General features: G+C 56.1%; 1 protein-coding gene across 7 annotated transcripts; it reads left to right on the top strand.

Moving 5' to 3' along the window:
• The first annotated feature begins 1,010 nt into the window (after nt 1-1,010).
• Nucleotides 1,011-11,221, top strand: LOC134736080 (uncharacterized). Of its 7 annotated transcripts, XM_063635404.1 has the most exons (4): nt 1,011-1,485; nt 3,111-5,093; nt 5,718-5,801; nt 6,717-7,244. In XM_063635404.1, the coding sequence occupies exon 2, from the start codon at nt 4,001-4,003 to the stop codon at nt 4,940-4,942; it is 942 nt and encodes a 313-aa protein (XP_063491474.1). In that variant the 5' UTR covers nt 1,011-1,485; nt 3,111-4,000; the 3' UTR covers nt 4,943-5,093; nt 5,718-5,801; nt 6,717-7,244. The 7 variants fall into 7 exon arrangements, with proteins under 7 accessions (XP_063491474.1, XP_063491478.1, XP_063491479.1 ...); XM_063635408.1 differs by lacking the exons at nt 5,718-5,801; nt 6,717-7,244 and adding an exon at nt 10,218-11,221; XM_063635409.1 differs by lacking the exon at nt 5,718-5,801.
• Nucleotides 11,222-12,954: the final 1,733 nt, after the last annotated feature.

The following is a 12,954-nucleotide window of genomic DNA, read 5'->3' as shown; positions in this document are numbered from 1 at the left end:
GTCTCAGTACAAGGAGACCTCAGTACCCACGAGGTCTCAGTACCTATGAGATCTCTGTGCCTAGGAGACCTCAGTACCTAGGAGGTCTCAGCACCAAGGCGACCTCAGTACCGAGGAGACTTCAGTACGGAGGAGATCTCAGTACCTAGGGGACCTCAGTACCTAGTAGGTCAAACTGAGATACGAAACGTAGAGGGGAGGTTGTCACGGGCTGGGGGAGGCGGAATGGAGAGCTGTTCCGCTTGGAAAGATGCAAACGTTCTGCAGACAGACGGTGGTGCCGAGTGCACCACGCGAATGTGCTCAGTCCCACCGACCTGTGCCCTGAAAACGGCCAGTATGGCAAACTCCATGTTTTGTATATTGTGCCACAAAGAAGAAAAAGTGTCTTAGGGAGAGAGGGAGGGAGAGGCCTACAGGCCCCTACAGGCCGAGCAGCTCGCGCGGGGTCGGGCGTTCCCCAGGCCGGCTCCCGCCCGGGGATGGGCCGCTGCGGGAACGGGGTTGGCCCAAGCAGCATGCGCGGTGCGGGATGGGCCGGGCCCCGCGGTCCCCTCCGCCGCCCTCTCAGTCCGCGCGACGGCCCCACTCGGGGCTCGGACGGGCTCCCGGGACGCAGTCTGGGGTCCAGGGGCCACGAGCCTCCGCTGCTCCTCGGCCTCGTGGGCCTGGGCGCTGGGTGGGGCCGCGGGTGCGCGTCAGGGGCCAGGCTGGGCGCCGAGGTCTGCAAAGGGGCGGAGAAGACCGGCTTGGGCTCCGCGCAGAGGCTGCCAGGGGGCGGCGGTGCACCTCCCACCCGGGTCACCTCGGTGCCACCCATGCCTGCCTCAGGGCAGGCGGACCCACGGCCCTCCACGCCCTCCCTCGCTCGCGTCCTGCCCGGCTGGCCGCTGTTCGCATCCTCTCGGTAACTCCGTGGTGTCCCGCCCATTCGGGCGACTGCCCAGGCTGCAGCCCACCAGCTAATCTCGGCTATCTTTCCTGACTCAGTTCTTCGCCTCCACCTGCTTCGGCTCTTTTCGTCACCCCTCTTTACTCCTCGTTCCTCTCCGTCACTTTCCGTCAACTCCGAGTAGGCTCGGCCTGCTTCATCTCACCATTTCGCTTTCCTCTTTGTCGCTCTCTGATAAATTTCGTGACTCTTCGTCACTGTCCGTCAGTCCCCGTCACTTTCCGTCAATTCTCGCCACTTTCCGTCGCTCTCCACCGCCCTTCAGCTCCGCTCGGCTTTTCTCCGTCAGGCATCGTCTACTTTCGTCACTCTCCGTCACTCTCCGGCTGCTCCCTACCCCGCACTCCATGGAGAAAGCCTCAGGGACTTTTCCTGCCCTTAGTCCTTTTCCGTCACTCTCCGATCCTGCTGTCTCTTCAGTCCCTGGTTATTTCTGGTCTGCCCGTGATTCTGTCCTCCTCCCTTCACTCCCGGGAGAGTGGCCTGGTCTCTCCTGAGAGGCCTCTCCCCTCTACCCGGCCTGACTGATGGTGGTGAGCGGGTCTCGGGGTGATCCCGAGGGGAGGAGCCGGCGTCTAGGGGTGGTCCTGAGGGGAGGAGCAGGGGTCTGGATGTGGTTGTCACGGGTGGAGCATGGGGTCTCCCTGTGGTCTGGAGGGTGGAGCAGGGGGTCTGGAGGTTGTACTTATGGACGGGACAGGGCTATTTCTCTTTTTGGTCCGGTTCCCATCTGCTGAGCTGGGGGTCCTTGTGATCCTGACAGGTGGGGCAGGATGGGAGGGTCAAGGTGAGGGGAAGGAAGGAGTGGCGGCCTGGTCCCAAGGGGGCAGCAAAGGGTTTGTGGTTCAGTTCTGATGTGCGACCCATCCATAGGAGAATGGACACCTCTGACTCTCCCATTCCTGGCCAGTGGCAGGGCCCAGAAGCTGCCTTCCCTGGCTGTCCTTGAGGCTCACTGGAGGATACTTTTTTCATTCTGGCAATTTTTTTTTTTTTTTTTTTTTTGAGACGGAGTCTCGCTCTTTCACCCAGGCTGGAGTGTAGTGGTGCGATCTCGGCTCACTGCAAGCTCCGCCTCCCGGGTTCACGCCATTCTCCTGCCTCAGCCTCTCCGAGTAGCTGGGACTACAGGCGTCCGCCACCACGCCCGGCTAATTTTTTGTATTTTTAGTAGAGACGGGGTTTCACCTTGGTCTCGATCTCCTGACCTCGTGATCCGCCCGCCTCGGCCTCCCAAAGTGCTGGGATTACAAGCGTGAGCCACCGCGCCCGGCCTCATTCTGGCAATTTTAAAAAAATTCTTTTATAGATCTCAGTGAGTTCAAAGGTGCCTGTGTGCAGGCATAGGTCCGTTCTTTGCCTACGTTCCACTCTAGTCGGCTGAAAGGAAATGGTAATATAGCTGGAAAAGGTATCCTGGGGTGATTAGAGGATTTTATATTTCATCTCAGAAAGGGATATTGACAGGACGCCAGAACTTCTAGATCCTCTTGAATTTCAAAAAATACTTCCAGGCCTGGACAATATCGGGAGGCCTCATCTCTACAAAATAAAAATTAAGAAATTAGCCGGGTGCGGTGACACACTCCTGTAGTCCCACCTACTCTGGAGGCTGAGGCAGGAAGATCAATTGAGCTATGGCGGCCAAGGCTGCAGTCCGCTGTGACCATGCCACTGCACTCCTGCCTGGGTGAGAGAGAAGACCCTGAAAAAAAAAAGGGAGGGAAGGAAGGAGGGATGGGAGGGGGAAGGGGGGACGGAGGGAGGGAGGGATGCAGGAAAGAAGGAAGAAAGAAAGAAAATGGCTTAAGCTCAGAGAGCTGTGTGTGGTCCCCAGCTCCCACCCACACCAAGGGGCCTGCAAACCCACGGAGGGGCAGGTTGTCTTGACGTGGAGCCACAGGGACGGGGGGACCTGAACTGTAGGGGTTAGGATTAGGGTTAGGGTTAGGCTTTGAGGTTTCAGGTTATAGAATCTAGATGGGTTTGGTCCTCGGAAAATTCCAGGTCTGGGCTTTGTGGTTGGGGGTTGGTCTCAGGTGAGATAAGACAGGTTTACAGTGTTTGCAAGGTATGTACAGATTCATATGGTGCTATTGCTTGAATGTGTTCTCCGGATTTCATGTTTCGGCAATTTTTTTTCTTTTTTTTTTTTTAGATGGTGTCTCGCTCTGTCATCTATCACCCAGGCTGGAGTGCAGTGGTGCGATCTCGGCTCACTGCAACCTCTGCCTCCCAGGTTCAAGCGATTCTCGCACCTCAGCCTCCCGGTAGCTGGCATTGTAGCACGACAAGCCACAGAAATATTCCTCAGACACCGGGTTAAAGAAAGAAGGGCTTTCTTCGGCCAGGAGGGTCAGCACCCTTGCGTCTTAAGAGCCGAGCTCCCCGAAAAAGGAATTCCTGGGCCTTTTAAGGGTTTACGACTCTAAGAGGTTCACATGAAAGGGTCGTGATAGATGGAGCAAGCGTGGGGAATGTGACTGAGGGCTACATGCATCAGATAACAGTACAGAAAGTTTTTCAGTGCTTCCTCATACAGTGTCTGGAATTTGCAGATAACACAAATAGTTTACGTCTGGGGCTAATATTATTATTTTAACCACCAGGGCCGGGTGGTGGTGCCAAGGACGTCCAGCTATTTATCTTACTTCTCTTTTTTTTTTTTTTTTTTTAGCTTTTTGCTTTCTCCCTTTTTCCCTGTTTTATAAACTAAGGAAGGGGTGTGGGGAAGGGAACGGCAGCAGGAGAAGTGGTGGTCTCCTTCCTTAGGATTACAGGCACTGGGCTTCATTCCTTGCTAATTTTTCTTTTTGTTTTGTATTTTTAGTAGACATGGGGGTTTCACCATGTTGGCCAGGCTGGTCTTGAACTCCTGACCTCAGGTGATCGTCGGCCTCGGCCTCTGAAAGTGTTGGGATTAAAAGCACAAGGCACGGCGCCCAGCCATGTGTTGGCAATTTAATCCCCAAATTCATGTCCTGATTGGAGATGTGGCCTTTGGGAGGTAATTAGGATGAGATAAGGTCATTAGGGTGGGTCCCAGTCATGGGACTCGTGGCTTTATATGATGAGGAAGAGAGACTGGAGCGGACACGCACTCTTGCCCTCTCCTCCCTCGCCCGCACTCTCGCTCTCCCCTCCCCTGCCATGTGCAGCCCTCCCCAGCCACCAGAACTCGCCCTCCCCTCCCCGGCCATGAGTGGACACGGACTCCCGTCCTCCCGCTCTCCCGCCATGTGCCGCCCTCCACTGGGCGGGGATGCTCTGGGCCATGTGCTGCTTGGGGTCCAGCGGCCGCGAGCCTCCGCTGCTCCTCGGCCTCGTGGGCCTGGGCGCTGGGTGGGGCCGCGGGTGGGCGTCAGGGGCCAGGCTGGGCTCGGAGGTCTGCAAAGGGGCGGAGAAGACCGGCTTGGGCTCCCCGCAGAGGCTGCCAGGGGGCGGCGGTGCACCACCCACCCGGGTCACCTCGGTGCCACCCATGCCTGCCTCAGGGCAGGCGGACCCACGGCCCTCCACGCCCTCCCTCGCTCGCGTCCTGCCCGGCTGGCCGCTGTTCGCATCCTCTGGGTAACTCCGTGGGGTCCCGCCCATTCGGGCGACTGCCCAGGCTGCAGCCCACCAGCTAATCTCGGCTATCTTTCCTCACTCAGTTCTTCGCCTCCACCAGCTTCGGCTCTTTTCGTCACCCCTCTTTACTCCTCGTTCCTGTCCGTCACTTTCCGTCATCTACGATTAGGCTCGGCCTGCTGCATCTTCTCTCATCTGTGTTGCGCTCTGACAAATTTCGTGAATCTTCGTCACTGTCCGTCAGTTTCCGTTACTTTCCGTCAATTCTCGCCACTTTCCGTCCCTCTCCGTCGCCCTTCAGCTGCGCTTGGCTCTTCTCCGTCGGGCATCGTCTACTTTCGTCACTCTCCGTCACTCTCCGGCTGCTCCCTACCCCACACTCCGGGTGGAGAAAGCCTCAGGGAGTTTTCCTGCCCTTAGACCTTTTCCGTCACTCTCCGATCCTGCTGTCTCTTCAGTCCCTGGTTATTTCTGGTCTGCCCGTGACTCTGTCCTCCTCCCTTCACTCCTGGAAGAGTGGCCTGATCTCTCCTGAGAGGCCTCTCCCCTCTACCCGGCCTGACTGATGGTGGTTAGCGGGTCTCGGGGTGATCCCGAGGGGAGGAGCGGGGGTCTGGGGGTGGTCCCGAGGGGGTCCCGAGGGAGGGAGCGGGAGGAGGGTCTGGAGGTGGCCCCGTGGGGGTCCCGACAGGAGGATTGGGGTTCTGGGCGTGGCGCCGAGGGAAGGAGCGGTCTGGTGTGGTCCGGAGGACAGGAGCAGGGGGTCTGGGGTGGTCCCGAGGGGAGGAGCAGGGGGTCTGGGTGTGGGTTTCAGGGGTGGAGCATGGGGTCTCCCTGTGGTCTGGAGGGTGGAGCAGGGGGTCCGGGGTGGTACTTATGGACGGGACAGGGCTATTTCTCTTTTTGGTCCGGTTCCCATCTGCTGAGCTGGGGGTCCTTGTGATCCTGACAGGTGGGGCAGGATGGGAGGGTCAAGGTGAGGGGAAGGAAGGAGTGGCGGCTTCGTCCCAAGGGGGCAGGAAAGGGTTTGTGGTTCAGTTCTGATGTGCGACCCATCCATAGCAGAATGGACACCTCTGACTCTCCCATTCCTGGCCAGTGGCAGGGCCAAGTAGCTGCCTTCCCTGGCTGTCCTCGAGGCTCACTGGAAATACTTTTTGTTCATTGTGGCAAATTTTTAAAAATTCTTCTATAGATCTCAATGAGTTGAAAGCTGCCTCTGTGCCGGCATAGTTCCGTTCTTTGCCTACATTCCACTCTACTCGGCTGAAAGGAAATGGTAATATAGCTGGAAAAGGTTTCCTGGGGTCATTAGAGGATTTTACACTTCGTCTTAGAAAGGGATATTGACAGGAGGCCAGAACTTCTAGATCCTCTTGAATTTCAAAAAATACTTCCAGGCCTGGACAATATCGGGAGGCCTCATCTCTACAAAATAAAAATTAAGAAATTAGCCGGGTGCGGTGGCACACTCCTGTAGTCCCACCTACTCTGGAGGCTGAGGCGGGAAGATCACTTGAGCTATGGCGGCCGAGGCTGCAGTCAGCTGTGATCATGCCACTGCACTCCAGCCTGGGTGACAGAGCAACACCCTGAAAGAAAAAAGGGATGGAGGGAAGGAGAGAAGTAAGGGAGGGAGGGAGGGAGGGAGGAAGGAAGGAAGGAAGGAAGGAAGGAAGGAAGGAAGGAAGGAAGGAAATGGCTTAAGCTAAGAGAGCTGTGTGAGGCCCCCAGCTCCCATCCCCCAGCAAGGGGCCTGCAAACCCACGGAGGGACAGGTTGTCTTGAGCTGGAGCCACAGGGATGGGGGGACCTCAACTGTAGGGGTTAGGATTAGGGTTAGGCTTTGAGGTTTCAGTTTATGGAATCTAGATGGGTTTGGTCCTGGGAAAATTCCAGGTCTGGGTTTTGTGGTTGGGGGTTGGTCTCAGGTGAGATACAGCAGGTTTACAGGGTTAACGTTAGGGTTAGGGTTAGGGTTAGGCTTTCAGGTTTTGGGTTATAGAATATAGATGGGTTTGGTCCGGGGAAAATTCCAGGTCTGGGTTTTGTGGTTGGGGGTTGGTCTCAGGTGAGATGCAGCAGGTTTAAAGTGTTTGCAAGGTGTGTACAGACTCGTATGGTGCTATTGCTTGAATGTGTTCTCCAGATTTCATGGTTTCGCAATTTTTTTTCTTTTCTTTTTTTTTTTGAGATGGTGTCTCGCTCTGTCATCTATCACCGAGGCTGGAGTGCAATGGTGCGATCTCGGCTCACTGCAACCTCTGCCTCCCAGGTTCAAGCGATTCTCGCACCTCAGCCTCCCGGTAGCTAGCATTGTAGCAGGACAAGCCGCAGACAAAATTCCTCAGACACCGGGTTAAAGAAGTAAGGGCTTTATTCGCCCGGGAGTGTCGGCACCCTTGCCTCTTAAGAACCGAGCTCCCCGAAAAAGAAATTCCTGGCCCTTTTAAGTACTTACGACTCTAATGGGTTCACCTGAAAGGGTCGTGATAGATGGAGCAAGCGTGGGGAACGTGACTGGGGGCTACATGCAGCAGATAACAGTACAGAAAGTTTTTCAGTGCTTCCTCATGCAGTGTCTGGAATTTACACATAACACAAGTAGTTTAGGTCAGGAGTTAATATTATTATCATGTTTAACCACCAGAGCCGGGTGGTGGCATCATGTTCGTCTAGCTATTTATCTGACTTCTATTTTTTTTTTTTTTTTTTTTTTAGCTTTTTTGCTTTCTCCCTTTTTCCGTTTTATAAACTAAGGAAGGGGTGTGTGGAAGGGAAGGGCAGCAGAAGAAGTGGTGGTCTCCTTACTTACTATTACAGGCACCAGGCTTCATTGCTGGCTAATTTTTTTTTTTTTTTTTTGTATTTTTAGTAGAGATGGGGTTTCACCATGTTGGCCAGGCTGGTCTTGAACTCCGGACCTCAGGTGATCGCCCGCCTCGGCCTCTGAAAGTGCTGGGATTAAAAGCACAACGCACGGCGCCCAGCCATGTGTTGGCAATTTAATCTCCAAATTCATGTCTTGATTGGAGATGTGGTCTTTGGGAGGTAATTAGGATTAGATAAGGTCATTAGGGTGGGTCCCAGTCATGGGACTCGTGGCTTTATATGATGAGGAAGAGAGACTGGAGCGGACACGCACTCTTGCCCTCTCCTCCCTTGCCGGCACTCTCGCTCTCCCCTCCCCTGCCATGTGCAGCCCTCCATTGGGCTGTGATGCTCTAGGTCTCCCCAGCCACCAGAACTCGCCCTCCCCTCCCCGGCCATGAGTGGACACGGACTCCCGCCCTCCCGCCATGTGCCGCCCTCCACTGGGCGGGGATGCTCTGGGCCATGTGCTGCTTGGGGTCCAGGGCCCGCGACTCGTGGGCCTGGGCGCTGGGTGGGGCCGCGGGTGCGCGTCAGGGGCCAGGCTGGGCGCCCAGGTCTGCTAAGGGGCGGAGAAGACCGGCTTGGGCTCCGCGCAGAGGCTGCCAGGGGGCGGCGGTGCACCTCCCACCCGGGTCACCTCGGTGCCACCCATGCCTGCCCCAGGGCAGGCGGACCCACGGCCCTCCACGCCCTCCCTCACTCTCGTCCCGCCCGGCTGCCGCTCTTCGCATCCTCTCGGTAACTCCGTGGGGTCCCGCCCATTCGGGCGACTGCCCAGGCTGCAGCCCACCAGCTAATCTCGGCTATCTTTCCTCACTCAGTTCTTCGCCTCCACCAGCTTCCGCTCTTTTCGTCACCCCTCTTTACTCCTCGTTCCTCTCCGTCACTTTCCGTCATCTCCGATTAGGCTCGGCCTGCTGCATCTCCTTTCCTCTGTGTCGCGCTCTGACAAATTTCGTGAATCTTCGTCACTGTCCGCAGTTTCCGTTACTTTCCGTCAATTCTCGCCACTTTCCGTCGCTCTCCACCGCCCTTTACCTCCGCTCGGCTCTTCTCCGCCAGGCATCGTCTACTTTCGTCACTCTCCGGTGCTCCCTACCCCACACTCCGGGTGGAGAAAGCCTCAGGGACTTTTCCTGCCCTTAGACCTTTTCCGTCACTCTCCGATCCTGCTGTCTCTTCAGTCCCTGGTTATTTGTGGTCTGCCCGTGACTCTGTCCTCCTCCCTTCACTCCTGGGAGAGTGGCCTGGTCTCTCCTGAGAGGCCTCTCCCCACTACCCGGCCTGACTGATGGTGGTGAGCGGGTCTCGGGGTGATCTCGAGGGGAGGATCGGGAGGAGGGTCTGGAGGTGGCCCCGTGGGGGTCCCGACGGGAGGATCGGGGGTCTGGGGGTGGCGCCAAGGGAAGGAGCGGTCTGGTGTGGTCCTGAGGACAGGAGCAGGGGTCTCGGTTTGGTTTTCAGGGGTGGAGCGTGGGGTCTCCCCGTGGTCTGGAGGGTGGAGCAGGGGGTCTGGGGTTGTACTTATGGACGGGACAGGGCTATTTCTCTTTTTGGTCCGGTTTCCATCTGCTGAGCTGGGGGTCCTTGCGATCCTGACAGGTGGGGCAGCATGGGAGGGTCAAGGTGACGGGAAGGAAGGAGTGGCGGCCTGGTCCCAAGGGGGCAGGAAAGGGTTTGTGCTTCAGTTCTGATGTGTGACCCATCCATAGGAGAATGGACACCTCTGACTCTCCCATTCCTGGCCAGTGGCAGGGCCCAGTAGCTGCCTTCCCTGGCTGTCCTTGAGGCTCACTGGAGGATACTTTTTTCATTCTGGCAATTTTTAAAAAATTCTTTTATAGATCTCAGTGAGTTCAAAGGTGCCCGTGTGCAGGCATAGGTCCGTTCTTTGCCTACGCTCCACTCTAGTCGGCTGAAAGGAAATGGTAATATAGCTGGAAAAGGCATCCTGGGGTCATTAGAGGATTTTACATTTCATCTTAGAAAGGGATATTGACAGGAGGCCAGAATTTCTACATCCTCTTGAATTTCAAAAAATACTTCCAAGCCTGGACAATATCGGGAGGCCTCATCTCTACAAAATAAAAATTAAGAAATTAGCCGGGTGCGGTGGCAGACTCCTGTAGTCCCACCTACTCTGGAGGCTGAGGCGGGAAGATCACTTGAGCTATGGCGGCCGAGGCTGCAGTCAGCTGTGATCATGCCACTGCACTCCAGCCTGGGTGACAGAGCAACACCCTGAAAGAAAAAAGGGATGGAGGGAAGGAGAGAAGTAAGGGAGGGAGGGAGGGAGGAAGGAAGGAAGGAAGGAAGGAAGGAAGGAAGGAAATGGCTTAAGCTCAGAGAGCTGTGTGAGGCCCCCAGCTCCCATCCCCCAGCAAGGGGCCTGCAAACCCACGGAGGGACAGGTTGTCTTGAGCTGGAGCCACAGGGATGGGGGGACCTCAACTGTAGGGGTTAGGATTAGGGTTAGGCTTTGAGGTTTCAGTTTATAGAATCTAGATGGGTTTGGTCCTGGGAAAATTCCAGGTCTGGGTTTTGTGGTTGGGGGTTGGTCTCAGGTGAGATACAGCAGGTTTACAGGGTTAACGTTAGGGTTAGGGTTAGGGTTAGGCTTTGAGGTTTTGGGTTATAGAATATAGATGGGTTTGGTCCGGGGAAAATTCCAGGTCTGGGTTTTGTGGTTGGGGGTTGGTCTCAGGTGAGATGCAGCAGGTTTAAAGTGTTTGCAAGGTGTGTACAGACTCGTATGGTGCTATTGCTTGAATGTGTTCTCCGGATTTCATGTTTTGGCTATTTTTTTCCTTCTTTTTCTTAGATAGTGCCTCGCTCTGTCATCTATCACCCAGGCTGGAGTGCAATGGTGCGATCTCGGCTCACTGGAACCTCTGCCTCCCAGGTTCAAGCGAGTCTCGCACCTCAGCCTCCCGGTAGCTGGCATTGTAGCAGGACAAGCCACAGAAATATTCCTCAGACACCGGGTTAAAGAAAGAAGGGCTTTCTTCGGCCAGGAGGGTCAGCACCCTTGCGTCTTAAGAGCCGAGGTCTCCGAAAAAGGAATTCCTGGGCCTTTTAAGGGTTTACGACTCTAAGAGGTTCACATGAAAGGGTCGTGATAGATGGAGCAAGCGTGGGGAATGTGACTGAGGACTACATGCATCAGATAACAGTACAGAAAGTTTTTCAGTGCTTCCTCATACAGTGTCTGGAATTTGCAGATAACACAAATAGTTTACGTCTGGGGCTAATATTATTATTTTAACCACCAGGGCCGGGTGGTGGTGCCAGGGTCGTCCAGCTATTTATCTTACTTCTCTTTTTTTTTTTTAGCTTTTTGCTTTCTCCCTTTTTCCGTGTTTTATAAACTAAGGAAGGGGTGTGGGGAAGGGAACGGCAGCAGGAGAAGTGGTGGTCTCCTTCCTTAGGATTACAGGCACTGGGCTTCATTCCTTGCTAATTTTTCTTTTTGTTTTGTATTTTTAGTAGAGATGGGGGTTTCACCATGTTGGCCAGGCTGGTCTTGAACTCCTGACCTCAGGTGATCGTCGGCCTCGGCCTCTGAAAGTGCTGGGATTAAAAGCACAAGGCACGGTGCCCAGCCATGTGTTGGCAATTTAATCCCCAAATTCATGTCCTGATTGGAGATGTGGCCTTTGGGAGGTAATTAGGATGAGATAAGGTCATTAGGGTGGGTCCCAGTCATGGGACTCGTGGCTTTATATGATGAGGAAGAGAGACTGGAGCGGACACGCACTCTTGCCCTCTCCTCCCTCGCCGGCACTCTCGCTCTCCCCTCCCCTGCCATGTGCAGCCCTCCCCAGCCACCAGAACCCGCCCTCCCTTCCCCGGCCATGAGTGGACACGGACTCCCGCCCTCCCGCCATGTGCCACCCTCCACTGGGCGGGGATGCTCTGGGCCATGTGCTGCTTGGGGTCTAGCGGCCGCGAGCCTCCGCTGCTCCTCGGACTCGTGGGCCTGGGCGCTGGGTGGGGCCGCGGGTGGGCGTCAGGGGCCAGGCTTGGCGCCGAGGTCTGCAAAGGGGCGGAGAAGACCGGCTTGGGCTCCGCGCAGAGGCTGCCAGGGGGCGGCGGTGCACCTCCCACCCGGGTCACCTCGGTGCCACCCATGCCTGCCCCAGGGCAGGCGGACCCACGGCCCTCCACGCCCTCCCTCACTCTCGTCCCGCCCGGCTGCCGCTCTTCGCATCCTCTCGGTAACTCCGTGGGGTCCCGCCCATTCGGGCGACTGCCCAGGCTGCAGCCCACCAGCTAATCTCGGCTATCTTTCCTCACTCAGTTCTTCGCCTCCACCAGCTTCGGCTCTTTTCGTCACCCCTCTTTACTCCTCGTTCCTCTCCGTCACTTTCCGTCATCTCCGATTAGGCTCGGCCTGCTGCATCTCCTTTCCTCTGTGTCGCGCTCTGACAAATTTCGTGAATCTTCGTCACTGTCCGCAGTTTCCGTTACTTTCCGTCAATTCTCGCCACTTTCCGTCGCTCTCCGCCGCCGTTTACCTCCGCTCGGCTCTTCTCCGCCAGGCATCGTCTACTTTCGTCACTCTCCGGTGCTCCCTACCCCACACTCCGGGTGGAGAAAGCCTCAGGGACTTTTCCTGCCCTTAGACCTTTTCCGTCACTCTCCGATCCTGCTGTCTCTTCAGTCCCTGGTTATTTGTGGTCTGCCCGTGACTCTGTCCTCCTCCCTTCACTCCTGGGAGAGTGGCCTGGTCTCTCCTGAGAGGCCTCTCCCCACTACCCGGCCTGACTGATGGTGGTGAGCGGGTCTCGGGGTGATCTCGAGGGGAGGATCGGGAGGAGGGTCTGGAGGTGGCCCCGTGGGGGTCCCGACGGGAGGATCGGGGGTCTGGGGGTGGCGCCAAGGGAAGGAGCGGTCTGGTGTGGTCCTGAGGACAGGAGCAGGGGTCTCGGTTTGGTTTTCAGGGGTGGAGCATGGGGTCTCCCCGTGGTCTGGAGGGTGGAGCAGGGGGTCTGGGGTTGTACTTATGGACGGGACAGGGCTATTTCTCTTTTTGGTCCGGTTCCCATCTGCTGAGCTGGGGGTCCTTGTGATCCTGACAGGTGGGGCAGGATGGGAGGGTCAAGGTGAGGGGAAGGAAGGAGTGGCGGCCTGGTCTCAAGGGGGCAGGAAAGGGTTTGTGGTTCAGTTCTGATGTGCGAACCATCTATAGGAGAATGGACACGTGTGACTCTCCCATTCCTGGCCAGTGGCAGGGCCCAGTAGCTGCCTTCCCTGGCTGTCCTTGAGGCTCACTGGAGGATACTTTTTTCATTCTGGCAATTTTTAAAAAATTCTTTTATCGATCTCAGAGAGTTCAAAGGTGCCTGTGTGCAGGCATAGGTCCGTTCTTTGCCTACGTTCCACTCTAGTCGGCTGAAAGGAAATGGTAATATAGCTGGAAAAGGTATCCTGGGGTGATTAGAGGATTTTACATTTCATCTCAGAAAGGGATATTGACAGGACGCCAGAACTTCTAGATCCTCTTGAATTTCAAAAATTACTTCCAGGCCTGGACAATATCGGGAGGCCTCATCTCT

Source organism: Symphalangus syndactylus, chromosome Y (genome assembly GCF_028878055.3).
Source record: "Symphalangus syndactylus isolate Jambi chromosome Y, NHGRI_mSymSyn1-v2.1_pri, whole genome shotgun sequence".
NCBI classification, from domain to species: Eukaryota; Metazoa; Chordata; class Mammalia; order Primates; family Hylobatidae; genus Symphalangus; species Symphalangus syndactylus.
The sequence above is the reverse complement of the archived record's forward strand: the minus strand, read 5'-3'. Positions and strand labels throughout refer to the sequence as shown.

Excerpts from the sequence above, each read along its gene's own strand:
- LOC134736080 (XM_063635408.1), top strand. The coding sequence starts at position 4,001 with ATGGGACTCGTGGCTTTATATGATGAGGAAGAGAGACTGGAGCGGACA.